Source organism: Syngnathus typhle, linkage group LG4 (assembly GCF_033458585.1).
Source record: "Syngnathus typhle isolate RoL2023-S1 ecotype Sweden linkage group LG4, RoL_Styp_1.0, whole genome shotgun sequence".
NCBI lineage: Eukaryota > Metazoa > Chordata > Actinopteri > Syngnathiformes > Syngnathidae > Syngnathus > Syngnathus typhle.
The window spans coordinates 14,908,407-14,929,133 of NC_083741.1; the positions used below are offsets into that span (position 1 = coordinate 14,908,407).

At 42.6% G+C, this 20,727-nt stretch overlaps 1 protein-coding gene across 1 annotated transcript; it reads left to right on the forward strand.

Annotated features, from left to right (window-relative positions):
* The first annotated feature begins 220 nt into the window (after positions 1-220).
* LOC133152786 (protogenin A-like) lies at positions 221-20,415 on the forward strand. The gene is given in 20 exon segments (XM_061276687.1): positions 221-382; positions 1,218-1,520; positions 6,596-6,740; positions 6,866-6,999; positions 7,246-7,542; positions 7,816-7,975; positions 8,086-8,333; positions 9,572-9,736; positions 10,005-10,310; positions 11,360-11,548; positions 16,651-16,746; positions 16,961-17,147; positions 17,254-17,381; positions 17,633-17,803; positions 18,127-18,306; positions 19,038-19,161; positions 19,233-19,362; positions 19,498-19,611; positions 20,046-20,339; positions 20,341-20,415. Coding segments are annotated over 20 exon segments (3,513 nt in total). The 5' UTR covers positions 221-315.
* Positions 20,416-20,727: the final 312 nt, after the last annotated feature.

A 20,727-nucleotide genomic window follows, 5' to 3' on the forward strand; every position in this document is an offset into this window, starting at 1 on the left:
AGACTATAGACCTTAAATGCACATCATTTATTTAGTGTCTTTTTATGGTGGCACAATGAGACTAAAGTGATTGATGCAGTTGCAATGTATACATCTACCGCTAGATGCCGCCATACTCTAGAAACTTTCATAATGGGGAGCCGGGGTTGATAATAATGCGGTCCCGTGGAGGGTGGGTCACACTCTCGCAAGCTTCCATTTAGCAATCCCGGGAGGCCGACCAGTCGGCTACTCAATCAGTCAGCGTTCCGCCGCGCTTCATTCGGAGGAAGTCGCTCTGACAAACTAGCTAGCATGCAAGGACAATTCACGTAAATGGCGCTTGTCAAGAGGAAAATATATCAGCGTTTGCTGTTCTTTGCCGCTTTTCTTCCAATCTCAGGTAAGTTTGGAGCTCTTTTTCATTGAACATCTTTTTTTTTTTTTTTTTGCCTTATCCAATTCAGTCAGCACATGAGCAGTGACGTCACAAGAGTGACGATTGGCGACCTCAGCATCAACTGTGTGTTGAAATTATACTTGACATATTAAACTTTTAAATGTACTTTTATTTCATAGGAATTTTTAGGAAAAAAGAACAAGAAATAACTGTCGGATTCTGAAAAATGTGCTGTCATTCAAAAAGTCATTTTACATTTCAACGCACCTATATCGTTGGAATAGTCAACTGTACATAAATAGAGGCCAGACTTGAAATCATCAAAAACGTTACAATAATGTACAAGGGACAATAGTGAATATTTGTTGACATGGGCAAAAAATTTTTTTTAATAAAATGAGTGTTGTACAAGGTGTTGGGGAAGGGGGGGGGGGGATGCTTGGTAATTATGAAAGACATCGATGTTGTGCTGTTTACATTTTTCTCATTGTTTGGATAGCTTATGCAATTTTAGATGGATTTTTTTCAGCTTATAACTAGAAGTTTTCAGTCTCGGTCAAAGAGTGTATGTAAAATTTGTAAACAAATTTGTTTGTATTTTAATTAAAATAGTTTTAAACAAAGCTTGTACAAATCATACAACAACATCCCAGTAATATATGCTCTCTGCTCTGCAGGGATATTGACTGTAGCTTAATAGGAGACCTTCTCTCCCTCTTTCTTGCTCTTAATTTTTACTGTGTTTCTAGAGCTTAGCGCCCCCCCAGTTGTGGGTCAACTTGGTACTACACTGAAATTAGGCAACTACCGCTGACATGTTTTTCCCTATCTTTTCCAGGTGTTTTTTGCTTCAGTGAGTTATTTTTCATCAAGGAGCCCCACGATGTGACGCTCATGCGCAAAGAAGCCGTCATTCTGGACTGTCAGGCGCATGGAGAAACGCCCATCGACGTCCAATGGCTGAAAAACGGCGCTAAAGTGGTGGAAAACGAGCGGGTGTACCTGCTCTCTAACAGTTCCCTTTACATTTCCGAAGTGGAGAGCAGACGAGGAGACAAATCAGATGAGGGCTTCTATCAGTGCCTTGCCCAAAACAAGTATGGAGCCATCCTCAGCCAAAGGGCCCGACTGACAATCGCAAGTGAGTAGGACATTGGAATCATGCTCTGTGTTCTAACTAACTAACTAACTAACTAACTAACTAACTAACCAACTAACCAACTAACTAACTAACTAACTAACTAACTAACTAACTAACTAACTAACTAACTAACTAACTGACGGACTGACTAGTTAGCTAACTAACTAACTAACTAACTAACTAACTAACTAACTAACTAACTAACTAACTAACTAACTAACTAACTAACTAACCTGCCTACCAACTGACGGAAATGAAGCAGTTTTTTTAAAATCATAATTGTTAAAAAAAATTGAAATGACAAATGACAATTTCCATATCAATTTATATTTGATTCATAATTCAACCCTAATTTAATTGCACAAGAGATTTAACAAGTTATTTTTTCAGCACCGTGGTCTACATTATTCAGGGTAGCCATGGTGGGGAAAAGAAAGATACGGTTTGAAAGGGGGACGTGTCCATTGGTGTGTTAATGAAGGAGCTGCGCTGTCCAGGATACCACCTCCCAAAGCTAAGGAGCAGATGACCCCTATTCATCGGCCCGGGCTTTCATGTTATTGCACCCTGAACGTTGGCCGAATTGTTCTTTTGGAATGTGTTCTCCTGTGCTTCTCCCTGTTGGGGGGAGGAGGGACAATGTCCAGGCAGAGGTGTTGGACGTTTCTCTCCTTCTCTTCCCACCAATCAGACAGAAGTTTTGCAATCACATTTTACACATTTGACATTATTTTATGTCCTCTTCGAATTCGTGTTCAGTGAAATGAAGGAAAACCTCTTATGATGATTGTGTAACTAATTTGGCATTAGTAGAACAATAGTGATTTAAGACTAACAGCATCTGACATAGATTGCGCAAGCATTAGTCACTGAATTTACATTTATTAACAATCAAAACGCAGCTCCTGTACGACCATAGTGACATCCAAACACAAACGGCACACAAAATAATCATGTAAAATGTAAAAATGTACAAAACCTCTCGTTCTGCTAATGCAAACTATCGTTTCCTGGTGCAGCTGTCGTCCCATTGAAAAAATGTGTATTGAGTTAATAATAAACATAAGAGCAGCTTGTAAGCGTTGCTAGTTTGTTTTAAAACGACACTTAGGCCTGCTTGAGGGTCTATCTGGAAGCTCATAAAATTTGCACATACCTGGGAAATGCTCAGTTGAAGGACATGGCAGTAATAGGAGGGGGGGCACACACACACACACACATGAATGTGATTTGCTGTGTCCCCGTACCACCAGCTCAAATGACCAAACTTTATTGTAGGTCAGTTGCCACCGCAGGCTTTGTACAATTGTTCTTCCTGCGTGCTCCCTTGGCCACAGAGTGAAAAGCTTGTTCATCCTCACTCTTTTCCATCATTATTCCCAATACATTCCCAAAAGAAAAGTTCTCAATCTGTTTTGATATAAGAACCACAGGAGCTGTTCAACCCCAGCGAGGCTAATTAGATCAGTTAAAGGAGGGATCAGGCATTGATTTTAAGTGTACATGTTGTTTGTGCTGCGGTGGTACTAGTTTAACAATGTGACGGTCACTAAGGCACAAAGGTAAGAAGGGATTTGGCCCTGATGAAGTGGAATGTGACACACTAGCCACGTCATGTGATTTTTGTCAATAGACTTCAGGTTGATGGGGGATTTTAGCCCATAGCTTGGTTTGCTGCTTTGGCCTTTTAAGCTCAAGTTTACTTTCTGTGACAATAAATGAACATCTCTTCGGCTACTTGTACAACTCTGTTGCAAACACTCAAGCAGGATCTTGCCCAAATTTAAATAGACTAGAACCATAGTTAATCTAATTGCTAACAACTGTAGCACACCGGCTGTTAAAGTTAGTGCTGTCTCAATTTTCTCCCTTGAGAGATCGTATAACACCTTTAACATGGACAATGTATTCCGTCAGGGCCAAAGATGGGGGTTTGAGTTTAACACCTGACATTCCGTTCTTCCACTCTGATGGTGACGGCGTTGATATTGTGATTTAATTATCAGATTGCTGGCTGGTGACTGTGTGAAAGCACTTACAACTTGTTGGGTTAGGTGTAAATGGCACACAAATCTTCTGCTGTGCCTCTGATACATTTTCTATCCACCTGGCATGTTGTGGCGCAATGTGGTACTGCACTGCAAGCATGCAAACCCCCCAAAAACACATTCTAACCATGATGTAGTGTCTAAACACTGCATTTTACATGTCAAAATACCTGCTATAAAAAAAGGTCATTAAAACAACAGTTCTGTACTTTTTACACAGCACTTTATTTCAAGGTACTCACTGGATTCCAGTCGAGTCCCAAAAGGTACCATTAGTGTGCTACCCCTGCAATTTGCCTCTGACCGCTTATCTTTTGTCCTGATCTGTTAGAAAATGTGAAATTACACGCTTGTTATTGTCAACGTGCTAGTATATTTCAAGCGGTATGGCCACTAGTCTTATATTAGGCCTTGTACCTTGTAAAAAAAAACTCAGCAGTGAAGCCAGCGGCCTCCCGGAATACCAGTGTGGCAAGCTGTCCTCACAAGTGTCATTTTTATTGTGCTGCCTTTGTCGTGCATGTTTTAATGGATTAAATGTCACATGCTGTTATTCATAGTTGCTAAGGACTTGTACTGGTGGAGGGACACTAACAGGGCCAGAGCAAACTTTGCAGCGTGCGTGCAAGTTGTGGCGTAAATGAATGAAGTGGCCTTAAGTTAGACAACGAAAGCGAGGAATCTTGTTTTTCCTCCTCTGCTGAACCCGAAAGGTTACCATGGTTTCCCTCAATGACGAGCGCCGAGGTCAAAGGGCTCCCTAAATTGTTCAATGGAGAACCCAGTTCTCTAATCTTCCGTCCAATGATACTTCAAGTTCCACAGTTACGTCGATAGCCATGTTTTGCATTCTGTGGAATTGTCCAGGTGCTAGTTGGTCTTATTCCCGGGGATATCTCAAAGGTGCTGTTAAACAATCCATCCCTGTTTACACATTGACCTTTATTTTGGAGATTAAAGACAATGCAATCACTGTGTGCGGCGAGGAGAAGGTTAGTGTTGAATAACTGAAAAACTTTGGAGACGAGATAAGAGGCAGAAGGTGGGGGATGTGCGCTCTCGGGGGTGGGGGGTCATGCCGCTCATGGGAATAGTTCTTTGTGCAGTCAGGCCAGTGGTCACTTGACTGTCCTGCAGGCTGTGTAGAGCAGCAGCACATCCGCCAGCCCGCTGCTGATTGATTTGTTGCTGTTTTTTCAGCTTTGCATTCTTCTCCTCCCGCTTATCAGGGAGGCTTTCTTTCTTGGGAACCACCACGTGTTGTTAAGGCCTCTTTTCTTCAATTAATTAGTGACCCAACTCAATAGAACTGCAGCGACTGATGTCAGCTGTGACATGGGCAATTTTCAAACTTTTTTTTTTTTTTTAGTGGTGCTTTGTGGGAGGGATTTATTTTTCACGGGAGATTCTTTTCGCAATGAATGAGGTGATCAATTTTAATGTCACCCATTGAACCCTCAGGGGGGAGTTAAGTTGGGATAGGAGAGCATAATTGGAAGTATCCATGTAGTTAAGTTACAGAAATGATGACCAGTGTGTCAGCTTACGAATAGCGGTGGTCAACTGTAATCACGTTTCATAAAACCAGTTTTTTTTTTTTTTTACTGTCTCTTTTTTATTTGTCAAAACAAACAATGGCAAAATTTAGAGCAATTCCATATTGTACTTTGGTCACAGAATGTGCCGCTCTTTTATAATGGCTACGTAGTTTGAGAGAAGTGGTTAGCTATATAGACCAAAGATGCAGTAACCAGAGCAGAGTGGCTGAACTAATTCCTGGTATTTGTAAGGGAACCTTTGTTTGGGCTTGACCTGTGCACTGACCTCCCGTTTGCTAGGTGTTGGCATCTGTTGCAAGGAACAGCACACAAAAGTTCCATCAACCTTTAAAGCTTATGCAGGATGTGTGTGTGTTTTTTTTAATTACAATACAAGCCAAATTTGTTCTCATTTAACAGTTAATTTCCATATTATGTAGGAAATGCTGCACTGTGGTTGTTGACGAATTCAGAAGCCTGGACTGGCCACGCATAACTCTTGCCTGAGCTGGCTGCTAGGCGGGATTTGTGGAGGTCAGAAGTCAGAGGTTAGCTTGCTGGCTAGGGCAGATGGTCAGCTTCTTTTTGCTTTTGTGGAATGGGCTCACGTAGTATCTATTCTGCTTCCAATTGTTAAGGGGAAAATACAAATGATTGGTCAAAACAAAAATAAGACATTCAAGTATGAAAATAATCCCGAGATAAATGAATGCGCACATTTGATGCCCATCCAAAGTCTTGAGGTCAGCGGTCCAATCTCAGCTGTGAGTACCTCCATACGATTATTGATTTTTCACCTTGACTCAGTAGATGGTCAATAATCAATGATCACCTTGCTGTTTGTCAATCCGTCATGATTTTCCTGAGAAGGAAAGCAGAGGATCAGTGCTGCTCATCTCTCATGCCCTCAGGTCAAAACATGGGGGTGGGTGTGAAGAAGTGGGGGGGATGCCATTGCCCAGTTGTGTTTTGACATCCAGCGACCACAGTGGATCTTACAACACAGAGGCGACAGCTCAGGACTAATCTGATTAAACATGACACTGGTTGCCTCCCTCCCCCCCAAAAAAGGACCAGATCCTGACAAGAGTCACTCATCCTGCAAACTAGTTTACGTCCATTAATAGCTAGCCAACCCGACACTCTCCTTCATTGACACCCATGTCACCTACCAGGGGCTTCACCATCTAATCTAGTAGACTAATTAGTTATTTTATTTAAAACGTTATTTTACTTACTCGGGATTGACAAACATGGTGACTAATCACAAATGAGGTACAAGAGGCTTGTGGGGGATGGAAGCCCTTTGTGCCCTTGTGGCTTTTAGTGCTTCAACAGACCAGAGATACCCTCTGTCATTGTAGAGCATTTTATTCTAGGCCAAGACAACTTAAATCCTTACACAATAATGCCAATAAAACATTTGTTATACCGGATTTTGTTTTCGAATCCGTAAAAAAAAGTCATGTTTTCCTCTGTTCTGCTCCAGGTATTTCATTGTTTACAATCCAGCCAACTTCCACTGTGGCAACCGAAGGCTCGGTTGCCAGATTTTCCTGCAAAATCAGCGCGCACCCTCCTCCCATCATCACTTGGGAATTCAATCGGCTTACATTACCCCTCGCCACTGAAAGGTATGCACTCTGATGTTCTCACTCCAACCTCATGCTATTTATTTTTCTCCTGCTTCCTGGACAGCAGGGTTAGTTTTGCAATGCTGCAAGTATTCTTGTATATTTCTTACCTTTGTGTCATCCAGAATCACTGTCCTGCCCAGTGGCGCTCTTCAGATTCATGGCGTACAGCGCTCAGACAGCGGCAATTACCGCTGCGTCGCCACTAACATTGCGAACCGGCGACGTAGCACGGAGGCCATGCTCACCGTTATCTCTGGTGGGTCCCAAAACACAATCATGTGCATTCACTTTTGGATTTCTCTTTGCTGCCCTACTTCTAATCTAGTACATGGAAGTATATTTAATAATGAGCATCTCAGGTGACTGATATGTATTTTGTTTAAATGTTCAATTCTGTCATGCCATCAAAAAATATTCAAAAATATATTTGGTACAGTTGTGCTCTACCAAATGTACCATTGTCGTATCGCATATGCCACATGCTTCCGTCCCCGTGTTGCAGCTCCCAGCCCCCGGCTTCCCCAGAGGCCACGCATCATAGCTGGGCCGCAGAACATCTCTGTGTCGGCGCATCAGAGCGCCACTTTGGAGTGCATGGCCGCCGGCAACCCCCGTCCTATCATCTCCTGGAGTCGAGCAGACAGTAAATCTATTGATGTATACCACACCAAAGTGCTGGGAAATGGCAATCTCATCATTACGGACATCAAGCCCCAGCACAAAGGAGTCTACGTGTGCAGAGCCACCACTCCCGGGACACGAAACTTTACTGTCGCAGTGGCCAACGTTACCGTACTTGGTAAAGATGCACTTTATGTTTTATGCTATATTGTACCTGAACGTTGTCACTGCGACTGATTACCACTAACACTGATTATCCTGCATTTTTTAATTTGTGCCATGACAAATGACTTCCTCTCAGCTTGTTTGTGGCAACAAATGACCACCTCTTGTTCACTTTGCTATCGACATATTCGTCCAAGTTAACCTCTTTTTTTTTTAAAGAATGAAGCATGGTGGACGCAAATTTGTTTCTAAAATGTCATTTCCTATTGATGCACTTCCCACGCAGCACCGCCTTCTCTGGTGGAGTGGCCGGAGAGCCTGACGCGTCCACGTGCTGGCACGGCCCGCTTTGTGTGCCAAGCTGAGGGGTTTCCAACCCCTCAAATCACCTGGCTCAAGAATGGAGAGAGAGTTCACTCCAATGGGCGAATCAAGATGTACAACAGGTAGGTATAGTTCTTTAGCTTTTTAACCTTCAATACTCACTCAAGGTAATAAAGGAATTGAGAGATAGATCAACTACATGATCAACTGTGTGTATGTGTCTGTGCTACAGCAAACTGGTCATTAACCAAATCATTCCTGAGGACGATGCCATCTATCAGTGCCAGGCTGAGAACGAGCAGGGCTCTGTGCTCGCCATGGCGAGGCTCATCGTGGTCATGTCAGAGGATCGGCCCAGCGCTCCGCGAAATATCCGAGCGGACACCGTGTCGAGCTCGGCCATCTTGCTGGCTTGGGACAGGCCGCTGTATAACGCTGATAAAGTTATCGCTTACTCCGTGCACTACATGAAGGCTGAAGGTGAGTGAAGAAATTAGGATTGCTGGTCACTGCGACAATCACCCATTGTGCATCCAGTGACTCTCTTATTATTATGTCACATTCATATCATTTGATAAGAAGATACTCGTATGATGGGAAAGTAAATTCTGCCTTTGACTGTATCCATCTTTGAATCACACGCGGTAGCTGACCATGTGCAGTTGTTATGCATGGTAGACAGAAGGTCAGTCAAAGAAGAGCTCAGAAAGAAAGAGGAAAAACATCCTTATCTTGACAAACAGGATTAGAGCCCTTTTAGAGCTGTGATGTTTCAAGAATCCCGGTCCCTCTGGCTGATAACATTCAGGAAGCAGGGAAAACAACTCACAAGGATTGCAGTGTGGCAGCAGAATTTACTACAGACTTCCTGGGAACTCTTGCTAGTGACAACAAAAGTCAGAATGGAACAATGTTGCACCTATAGAAAAAACAACAACTTGTTCATTCAAGAGCTGCACTTAATTATAATTCCACTGACTTCAATTGGTGAGGTGAAATGTACAGAATGCAACAGAGAAAAAGGAACAGCTGCCGGATCTTGTAAGAGAAAAAAAAAAAGAAAAAGAAATTTGAAGTGGTTATTGTTAAATACGGCCTTCCGGTTATACTTATTGTGATTTAGTGGATGCCGTGACATCTCAACAGGATGTGAGAATAGCTGTCATGTCAATGTGGTCAGCCCTGCACCTGAAGCTGCAAGTGCTCGCACTAAATAGAGTCTCTATAAAGACCAAACTAATTAGCCTGTGTGGTGGAGTATCCAAAAGTGCATATCCTGGCAAGCTAGTCAGAGGGTATGAATTAAAAAGGCCAGCAGACTTTGTTACTCTTTTCAGGAAAACTTGAAAGAGGCATTCAGTTAAAGGACTTTTTCTTTTCTTTTTTTAAGTGCTTTGTTTACCAGATCTTGAATTAATTCCGTTTTGCCACGCAACACAAATGAATTGGCTGCATTATTATTTAAATACATTAAATTACAAAAAACAGGATGTGGAAATGTTGTTATTGAAACAGAGTTAAGACAACACGAAATAAAAATGAACTTTAATGAAAATACAAAACTATTATAACCCTGGACCTTTCCAAAATGTAAAAACTATTATTTTAATATTTTTTAAGCCATTCAGGGGTTCATTTTCATTTTGAAGAGTGCAGTAACTTATTAAAAATTGTGACACTTGACCCTTAGCTACTCTTAAATGTTCTCATTTGTCCAGGACTAAACAACGAAGAATACCAGATTGTTATTGGAAACGATACCACTCGCTATATTATTGATGACCTGGAGCCAGCTCGTAACTACACCTTCTATGTTGTGGCTTACATGCCCATGGGAGCCAGTCGCATGTCCGACCACATGTTCCAGCACACGCTCGAGGATGGTGAGTCGTTTAACAATCACAAACTTTACAATATTAAAACAAGTTAGTAGTTTGTTTACAATATATTTTATTGCAGTTAATGAGTATCGTTGGTGTTGTTGACGTAAAGGTGGGGGTGGGGGTCTAGTATCTCTCCTGCCTGTGATTATGTACACAAGCTTATTTATGGCTGTGTTAGCCATCATATCACATTCTCTTGGATTCTTGGAGAACCTCATTTGATCCCCTGGCCCGCAAAGTTGATCGCTCCTATCTTGTTTGTTCACAGTTCCCCTCCGCGCTCCCGAGCTCAGCCTCACCAGCCGCAGCCCCACCGACATTCAGGTGTCATGGCAACCCCTTCCCGCCAAACTGAGCCGGGGCCGAGTCTCTGCCTACCGTTTGTGGTACCGAACTAGTACTGAGAGCTTAGCCTCACAAATTGAGCTGCTGGCACAGAAGACGCAGTACCTCCTCGAAAACCTGCAGCCTGACACCATCTACCTCCTGCGAATTGCTGCCGCCACAAACGTTGGGTGGGGTGAGCAGTCGGCCTGGACTTCCCACCGCACCCCAAAGGCATCCAGTGCTCAAGGTGAACATGGCCGCACCAAATAGCCTTACTTCAATAGCATTTATGGAACTTATATTTTTCAGAGGACTTTAATTCCACTTTAAAATACAACAAGCACATTTTAACATATAAAATATATATAGAGAGAAGGAGAAATTCACAAGACAAGAATATTGTACAAACAGTGTATTGATCGCTTTAACAAATCCATTTTTAAATTTTTTGGGGTCAATGCATCAAATCTAAATGTCTATCGGTTCAATTTTTTTGCACACTGGTGGCAAAGGCACCAACCTTGAATTCCTCCTCTCCGTCTAACTGCTTAGAGAGTTTTGCCAATAATCTTGTTAAGGCATTGCGTTTGTTACTCGCTGACCTTTGCCCTGCGCTTTCAGTAACATTGGAAGGGTTTCAGTCATGGGTCATAAAGGGAGCCACTCAGCCCTCCGGGTGGGAAAGACAAGAGTAGATGATGGCCATTTAGAAGCTTTGAGGTGGTGGTACAAGTGGGATTCTCTTTGCTGCGTGTCTTCTGTTGAAATTCAGGTGTCTGCTAGCATTCCTAAAATAAGAATGTGTGAAATCGCCCCCTCTGTCGTCACGGAGGTCGTGCCTGCTGTGGATTAAGTGTGGAGCAGCTGGTAAACATCAAATGAGTTTCGCTTTTCAAAGACGACTCCTCTGACTAGAAACAGCTTCCTGCGGGGAGTGTACCTTCCTGCCAAGAAAGAAATTGACAGCAAGGAAAGCCGTTTGAAATTCTTACCTGATAACTCGCTTAAGATCCATGTGGCATACTAGTTGGACAACTTCATATTACGATTGAGGTTAAGCCAGTGACTAGCACTACGAGTAAGTAGTGACGTAAAACTGTACTAGTTAACATTGTACATTACAAGAAAGACTTATTATATTTTGAATGTGCGATAGTCGTTCTTTGGGTGTGCGGAATTGTGCTACTCGTAAAAATAGCGTACTATGCACCAAGCTGGATATTAAATAAATGACTGTTTGGAAAATATAATGCTATCCTTTTTCTGATGATTAAACCCCTCTCCACCCCCCTACAGTTCCTCTTTCTCCTGAGCTGAATTTGGAGCCTTTAAACTGCACGACAATTTTGGTGCGCTGGCTGCTGGCACCGAGAAATTCAGCCAGCGTGCAAGGCTACAAGCTGTTCTACCACGAGGAGAGCCAACCTGAGAGCGCCCCGCTTCAGCTGCCTGCCTCGGACCACTCACATACGATTGGAGGCCTCGGTAAATTTATCCGAATAATTCCATTTGACATAAGTACACATTTATGCTGTCAGGCCTTATGTCCAAATATGGTCAATTTTAAATGATGGTAGATTAATTTTTTTCACAAATCAATACTGTTCCTACATCATCTGTTATTTGTTCCCATCATTAACCAATGCAACATGATGTGGCTTCAAAAGTCCGCAATCCTTCCATGCAGAAGCTTGTTTTTGCATATCTTATGGCAGGCAAGATGGATTTTCCTGATAAATTGGCTTAACTTTTGTTCAGAACAATACGGGACCTCATCCCACTTCCGTGACCTCCTTGTCGGACGGACTGTGTGTGTGTCCTTTCAGCAGCTGCTGGATAGTGTTGGGAGCACATCACAGCTCCTCTGGCCCTTGAGGTCACTCACATTCATTCTGGCTTTTTTTTTTGTTTGGGAGAAGTCTCACGCAATGCAGTGGACAACTGACCATCTGTGGCCGGAGGGGGTCAACCAGGTGGCTAACAGCTGACTTGTAAATCAGGCCGTGTGATGCTTCTATAGCATCCAAGGGAAACGAGCAGGCGCAATAAATTGCCTGCGGTGCAAAAACTGTGCAGCATTTCATGTAGCGCTTTGCTTTTGAGTTAGTCCTGCTGCATGCGTTACTTCAAACTAAAATAGAAAAAATGGGAGCGGAGCTGTCACTTTTACTTTCCTTCATTACAGTGTATGACAATATCGATTTTTTTCACTTGATGTCAGACTGAATGCTTTGAATAAAATACCTCAACTGTGTGGAAATAGATGCTGATAATCATTAAGCTACTCTGTGAACTTAAAATGACATCAAACCAAAGTTTGAACTAAATAAGGATTCTTCGTTTCCAAAGGAGAGCCTTGGTGGTGTTTTGAAGTGCGGGGACAGATTTATTGTGCCTTTTATGGCCACTGTGAGCAGTGTTGCTGACATCAAAGTCTCTCATTGTGTTTGGCTTTCAAAGTCACAAAGCTGGTTTATTAGCCGAGGCTTGAAAGCAACATGGCCCCTCACCGGCCGAGCTGTAGGCCAAACCATCGGTGTGTTTCCATGCGTTAAGGAAAACCCAACTTTTTAAAAGTTCATTTAGCACACATATATCAAACATATCAAACAACCAAACCAAAAATTTGATTGGACAAGCAATGATGGATAATCCACTCTCATCATACAAGTCTTGCAAAATGGAGAGATGGATAATAAATCTATGAGGACCTTCAAGTATTGTGTTCAGACATGATAGAAGTACTGTATGTGTATTGTGGTTCTTTTCTCGTGACTGATATGGAAAACACGGCATCTGGCCTCCTGTGAGGCAACAATACAAACTGTGCCAGTGAAAGTCCTGCTGGGCTGCATCCATTAACATCTTGAAAGTTGCAAGATAACCTTTATTAGTCCCACAATAGGGAAATTTACTAGCTTGTTTTCATGGTGGTTAGGGTCCAATTGTGATAATATTGCTTAGAGGCATGAATTCTTCATGTTGTGGACTTCATAAACTTTGAACACCCTCTACGGACATTTAAAGGGATCCTTTGCACGGCAGAATCAATCAGCATCCAAAACTGTTCAATGGCTTCCTTTCACACACCATTTTTGGTGGGTCGTCTTTTGGTGTGCCTGAAGTTATATTGTGGGGTGGGTGTGTTTTTTACCCTCTCAATGAGGGTGGATAAAAATAAGACCATGTTTTTTTTTTTTTAGGCTTCACCACATATCGTGGCTGCAATGTAAGCAGATATGCATGAAGTCCTTAACAAATGCTGCAGATCCATTTTCCTGAAGACCGGAAGATCTTGATCATTGGAATATTCTTCTACTGTAAATGGCATTTCCAATCCATCTAATTGTCCTGTCCTTCTGTTGTCAATAACATTGATTTTGGAATGCTCAGCTGTGACCAAAGTGGACGTTGCTGAGTCAGCTCTTTGTTGTATGGCTGCACAAGGGCGTGCTTTGAGCTGTCTGGTATAGTCGAAAATGACAGTCCCAAATGATTGAAAGCCCACCGGGAGGGACAGGAATGTGTTCCGGAGGTTCCGCTCGGGTGTAAAAGGTGTGACCTTTTCCTCGTATGTGTTTGTGGACTGTGTCCTTTGCCTGGACCGTGAGAAGTGCTCAAATAAATCATACCTTGTGGTACCAGGCACGTCATGTGACTTGGTGTCTCACAACAACATATTTGTTTATTCTGTTAATACAGTGCATATCAAATAGTCGGGCGGGTTTCCCTGGTGGGCTTGCAGTGCGATGATGTTAATTAGGCTTATTTAATTAATTAGGCTTAATTGTGCTTGTAATTATTTTATAGACAAATTATATGATTTATAGTCACTGAGAGTTCGGGGTGGGGGTGAAATATTTTCTTCTTCCTGGGGGGGCATAAAAGAAAATAATTGAGAAGCTCTACAGTAATGCAACCCCAATATGCATGAGGCATATTATTCTTGAAATGACTTTAGTGATCTTCTTGCACTGGCATTTGTGTTTGTTTTGTGTGCGCTAGGGTGAGAGTGAGGATGCGGGGGACGGGATGATAGATGCTGGGGTGAGGGCTCATTTGGGGAGTTGACATTTACGACCCCTGTTCAGGCCAGGCTCGCCTGGGGGGCCTTTTGCAGGGCAGAACAAAACCTCAGAGGCCAGTGGGATCTGCATTTTGGAGGTTAAAAAAAAAAAAGAAGAAAAGAGTGACCACTAATGGCCTAAATATGCCCTTTAATTCAAACAGCATGATTTATGGAAGTCAAGCCGTGAGAGATTTACACCATTGGGAAGGACAGGAAAATCCTTTACTCGAGGGATCTCTCCCCACTAAAGATTCCAGTATTCTAATGAAACAATTTGTTGTAATCTAGGTGTATGAATAATTTAATCCTATTGGATTGAGTAGCCAATGAATTGTATCAATTAGAAGCAATATTTGGGAACTTTTATGAGGTTCTTTGGTGCCTATTCATTGGGAGAGCCATTTTCTATTGTGAAATGTTATTGTTTAAAAAAAGGCAAATGTTTTTAATTGCATTGGTGCCTGGAGAAACGTGTGTCAAGATTTACGAGTTTTTCGTGTCACGAGCAGTCATTCCAACCTATTTTACTTTGACTTGGGTGCAAATATTTGAGATACGGCGTGGCAGTGAACGCGAGTCAACTCACAACAAGCAGTAGTTTTTTAATTGAAGCTTTAAAGTCTGCTAGCTTGATGCTAACACATTACTGGAAACATTAACAAATTACATTGAGGTCGATTTAGGCGACAGAACACAAATGGTGCAGCAACAGAGATAACAATAGTCTCAGAGATCTACGTATAATTTATCCTCTGACTAATGGCATTCCCATTCCTTTCAATGGGCAGTGAGTTGAGTTGTACTTTGGCAGTGCACCAGCCAAGCAAAACTGACCCGGGACACGTTTTTGGAAGATTGGCTGTACTAAACCATAACAACAAACTGTAACGGTAATGAACCCCGCACACTTCCTTCATCATTTCAATCAGTTCAATATTTTAATTTGACACTCAGTAGTATTGCCGTGTTTTTCCACTCACTTCCTGTGCTTGACCCCCACAGCCCACCCCTCCCTACCCCACCCCCTTCCCAAAAAGCCCTATACCCCTCCTTTTGCAGGATTTAGCTTGCCCGGATTCTATGTCAAAGGTCAGAGCCCAGATGTCACAGCTTACGCCTCCTAACCCCCCACTCCCCTCAAAAAAAGCTCCCACCCACTCTGTCAAAGATCCTCTGTGACATAATTAAGCCAGTTCCTTTGTATTGAGATGCACGTAATGCTTCTCTTTTGAGGTGGACACAGAGGAGTCAAAGTTAAATGTTCAGTCAGGTGTTTGAGTTTGACATCCAAATCTCTGCTCAAACAGTTTGTAACTTCATGCAGAGTATGATGGCAAATTTAGGGGAACTAATAAGCATGCCTGTGAGGTTCTTCTCATATTCCACACCCGTGACCTGAGTTTTCCAGAGTTTTATCTCAGGCTGACCCCCTGGCCTTGGTCCGGCTCCAGTGCAACTCCACTGGCCTGTGTGGGGGGTGGAAGGAGAGCCTTACTCCTCCCCCTCTTAAACATCTCATGCACACAACTTCTTTTCTCTGCTTACATGATACATGTCGCTGATCACAAAAATAGGTACACGTGCACCAATAGTTGTGACAATAGCTTGGTATAAGAAGTATTGGCCTTGAAATACGAGCAACCTTGCCTATTTTCTGTGCTTTGACTTGCGAGTATATACTTGAGACTGGCTCATGTACAGTGTCCAAAAGCAAGTGCCGCTGTCCTGCATGTTTTACATCTCCCTCATCCAACATCTTGATTCAAATGATCATGATAAGGCTTCTTCAGAGCTTGCGGAGCTTGCTTACTGTATGTCTTTATTGTACTGCCCCCTCGTGGTCAAGAATGACACCAAAAGGAGCTGCACAATGGGCCAAGAAATAAATGTGGCGAAAGAATTCTTTAGATTATATTTGTCATTTCTGTATTTTTTTATTTTTTTAGAAAGTACGATATCACACAGTTCTATATTTGTTTTTAGAAGCACTTAACATTTCTTACATTACTTATTTCAATATTTTGCACTAGATTTGATCTATACCTTTGTGAATTTTAAATTTGACATAAACAATTGAATTGAATTGAATTGAATTTGATCACATGACCAGGGTTCTTAAGGTCACTGTGGCTCACAACTGCTGTTGACCACCCCGAGTGACCTTCCCAGGAGATTTTGTTAGTCCGGTCACCGCCCCTCCACCCCCAGTTGTGACTGTGAATAGAAGTGTCCACTGGCCGTCGAGCTGGGCAGGAGAAAATCCTTTTTTTTTTTTTTTGCATTTAAAAGCTGGGTGTCAGGGTGATGGATCCACTCAGTTTTATAGTGAAAGCATCTGTCCATTGCTCTTAGTCCCAGCACATCATCCCATCCAAAGCCCACAATGGCCACTGAGTTCAGTCAGGGTGAAAAGGTACTTTTAATTCTCAGTGATCACAAGCAGAACTCTTCTTTTATCAGCATCTACAAGTGATTCCCATGATTTGATTTTTGTCATTTTCTTTCTCTTAACACGTAGACCCACGAAAGAAGTACCATGTGAAGTTTCTGGCTTACAATTTCCTTGGAGATGGCTACCAGGCAGATCAGACTATCAGCACCCCTGGATGTGTCTGTAAGTTTACAAATGAAAACCACTTCATGTGTCAACAACACTAGAAAAAAAAGATGCAAACATGTTTTCATGAGAATCTCTCAAGCATATTTGAACTTCTCGGAACACACTTTCAAACCACGCCATTAGCAGAGGTTCGCTGTATTTTACCGTCTGATCTACATGTCGTCACGATGCCAACACCAACCAATCTAACACTCCTCTCATTTCTCAGCTGTTCGGGATCGCCTCGTGCCGCCTCCACCGCCTCCACACAACGTGCACGCTCAGGCCAACAGTTCATCAAGCATTTTTCTTCACTGGGGCCGACCAGCTTTCACCTCCAGCCAAGCAGTCAACTACACTGTCCGCTGCAACCCCGTCGGCTTGCAGAACGCCTCCCTTGTGCTCTACCTGCAGACGTAAGAGCTTATTCTCTCTCCATGTGCCATGAACCAAACATGTAAGGAGCCTTGTGGACATGTATGCATCAGGCTTATGTTTTTTTTCTGTCTATCTTTTATTTAGGAATGAGCAAAGCCTTTTAGTGCGAGATCTGCAGGCTAACACTAAGTATGAATTTGCTATCCGGCTTCATATTGACCAGCTATCCAGTCCATGGAGTCCCGTGGTCTACCAGAGCACTTTCCCTAAGGGTCAGTGCCTTTTCATGTACAGATCACTAATATTATTGTGTCATCATTGAATCTTACGTTTTGCATTGAACACATGTCAATTCTTTGTATGCAACTTGCAGTGATCTAATGGTTAGACCATCTACTTTTTCTATAAACATGCAAATTAGGATCCCATCAATTATGAGGGGGAGAAATGACAACATATTGGAAGTCGGACAAGTTTAGGCACCTCGATTGACTTGACTTGTCTTGTCTCCCATCTATCCCAGCTCCCACGCTGCCTCCCACCAGCATCAAGGTGACTTTGATCGAGGAGAACACGGCCCTGGTGTCATGGAAGCCCCCGGAGGAAGCCAACCTTTCTGTCACACACTACACAATCTTGTATGCCTCCAGAAATGAGTGGCTCACCGGGGAATGGCAGGTGGTGCAAAAAGAAGGTGTGTATGTGGAAAGAGAGAGAGAGAGAGGGAGACAGATAGTAATTGGACAAAGCTCATGCGCCAGTCCTAGATTGTGATGATGCACTGAGTAATGGAAGACTTTTCACTTGTGGTCAATGGTTTGTTTTTGTTTTTTTTACTTATTTGTTCGGTCAGTGCGTTCTGTGACCACACAGTGGCATCACCACTTTGTAACCCTACAAGATGTTTAGATTTCAATAATGTGTGATTTTTTTCTCTTGTCATTTAACAACTTTATGTGTCAACATTTTGGTGGAAGCAAAACAAAAATAAGAGCACTGGGTCTGTTTGGCTCACAGGGAGCATCACCATGGCGCTGCTGGAGAAGTTAAAGGCCGGCCAGTTCTACCTGGTAAAAGTGTCGGCGTCCAACAACATGGGCGATGGGCCTTTCTCTCACATGGTGGAGCTGACGATGCAAACAAATCCCTCCTCCGGCAACGACCCGCGGCTCTCACGAGGTTCCACAAGCTCCAATGGTCAGTCATCGTTTCATTTCATGTTTACTCTTTTTCCAAATAAAGGCTTGTTTAATTTTGCTGGCCTTAAGCATCGGCTATTATTTCCAAGATGTTTATGATTGTTTTACCAGTTCTTCTCATTAACGTGATCATAGTCATTCAAATAATATTGCTCCTTGCACACAATGCGCACTTTGGAAAAACTTGCAATTGCTAAGCAAAGTGTTTCTCCATCCAGAAGAGACAGCTTCATCCACTTACAATAAAATGTAATACTTTCTTTTGGTCAGCAGAGGGTGTAGTCTCTTAAAGCCAAATTTGGCAGTCATTTGCTCCATAGGTGTGCGACAAGATTTGAAATGCCAGACAGAAATTAGGTCTGTTATAGTATTTAATTTTGCCCTTGTTTACTGTTAAATGATGTAATCTGGTAGAACACTTTTTAAAAAGTATTGGCTCTGGTATGAAACAAATCTTATCCAAATTGTGAATCATTCTTGTAAATAACAAGGAATTACAAAATACTTGCCAAAAGTGGTCATGATAGAATACAAAGAGATTCATTTTTTATCTAGTTAAAGAGCTGAAGTTGAACATGATCAAATCAAACCAAAATCCCCACCCCTGTAAAGTTTCACTCCATTTGTATTAATGCAGACAAACTGGTTCATCAAACAAGCAAGGCAGAAACAAATAGCCAGCATAGAGCCTCGAGGAACATTCTGACCTCTTCATCTTGATTTTTACAGCCTTTTCCAATGGCTTCTACCACCTGGACCAAACGTCAATGACAGGCATCACTGTGGGGGTCTCCATCGCACTCACGTGCATCATCATCTGTGCTTTCGTCATACTTTGCAGAGGCAAACAAAGGTACTACAGAATATTTCTTGTTTGGTATCCACGCTTCAGTCAGTTTTATATTGCTTGTCCGTTGTCTCTAGGAAACCATCAAGTGTTAAAGGAAGGAGCCCATCCGCCTCCTCTGGAGAAAGCCCCGACTCAGATGACCCGGCTGAGAACACCGACGTGAGCGTAGCCATGATGAGCCAGAATCATTTCATCGATAGCAAGGTGCTTAACGCCGAACATAATGCCGCGTGAATCATCCAGTCGTCCATTTTCCATTCCTATGTTTTTTGTTACTTGGTAAGAAAAGAGCTTTATCTTTTCATAGGACGCTTATGCTTATTTTGTCTCCTCTCGCAGGGTGGAACAAATCTCATCATCAATTCCCTTGGTCCAGTTCAGCCTAGCACTGAGAAGAAAAGCAAATGGTTTCCCTTCAGTCGTCATGGCAACAAGAGTGTTAAGGACGTGCAGGTAAGTAAATAGTAGCTCAAATCAAGCATTGTAAAAGTAGAATGGTGATCTGTCAATCTATCACAGCATCTCAATTGGATTTAAGGAATCAGGAATAATTCTATTTATTTATGTCAAGACAGTGATCATGTTAATAATGGAATATAACAAGCAACAATTTGAATCGGAAAATTGGTTTCAATTTAAAAGATGAGCGCATGAGTCAAACTGAAGCGAATCGCTTCGCTCATAAACTTAAATATTTATATCGAGACACGAATCAAATCGAATTGAACCGAATCAAATGGTCTGACTATTATACTACATACCGTTGTTGATTTGTCGAGGTATGTATCAAATCAATTTTTATTGGAGAGACGCACAACCCGAATGTTTATGATTTCTCACAATAATTAGGGCGTATCAATGTGGAACATTTGCTCTGTATATTGCAGAAGATGAGACTCGGGCCCACCTCCTACCAGCCAGGCTCCACCGTACTGACCTACAATAAGGAACTGTCGGTCACTGCAGATGAGCCCGTCTCCCTGCATTCTCTGCTGGGGGGAGCCGGAGATTCGGAAGGCTCCTCCAGCAGCGACTCCGGTCGCTTCTCGCAAAACGACACAGTCATGACCGATCTTTCGTCCGGTCCGAACAGCCGCCAGCCGTCTCTGACGGCGGAGGACAGCGGTGGTGGTGAGGAAGAGGTAGAAATGCATCATCTGGCACAGGATGATCAGTCGGACTTTGAGGTTGGTGGAGTCTGTTGAGGAGCTGCGCTGTCATCGGGAAGCCCAAAGTGCTCGGTCTTTCAGTGTGTGAGGTTGCGTGAGTGTATTATGTGTGCGTGTATATGCATTCCCTGTGTGTGCGTGTGTGTGCATGTGTGTGAGACAATTTTTTTAATCTTCATCTTCAAGCCTGCTCCATTTTACACATTTTTTTGTCAGCAGGCATTTTCTTTTCTTTTTTCTTTTTTTTTTAATTCTCTTTATTTGTTTTGTATGTCATTTAAAAAAGAAAATCTCACCCACCATGAATGTTAAAGTACCAAACTTTATTTAAGAGAGTTTATCACTGGAGTGAAAGGGAAGCCCTTTTCGCTGATTATCTACCTCGGTTCGCTTGCGAGCC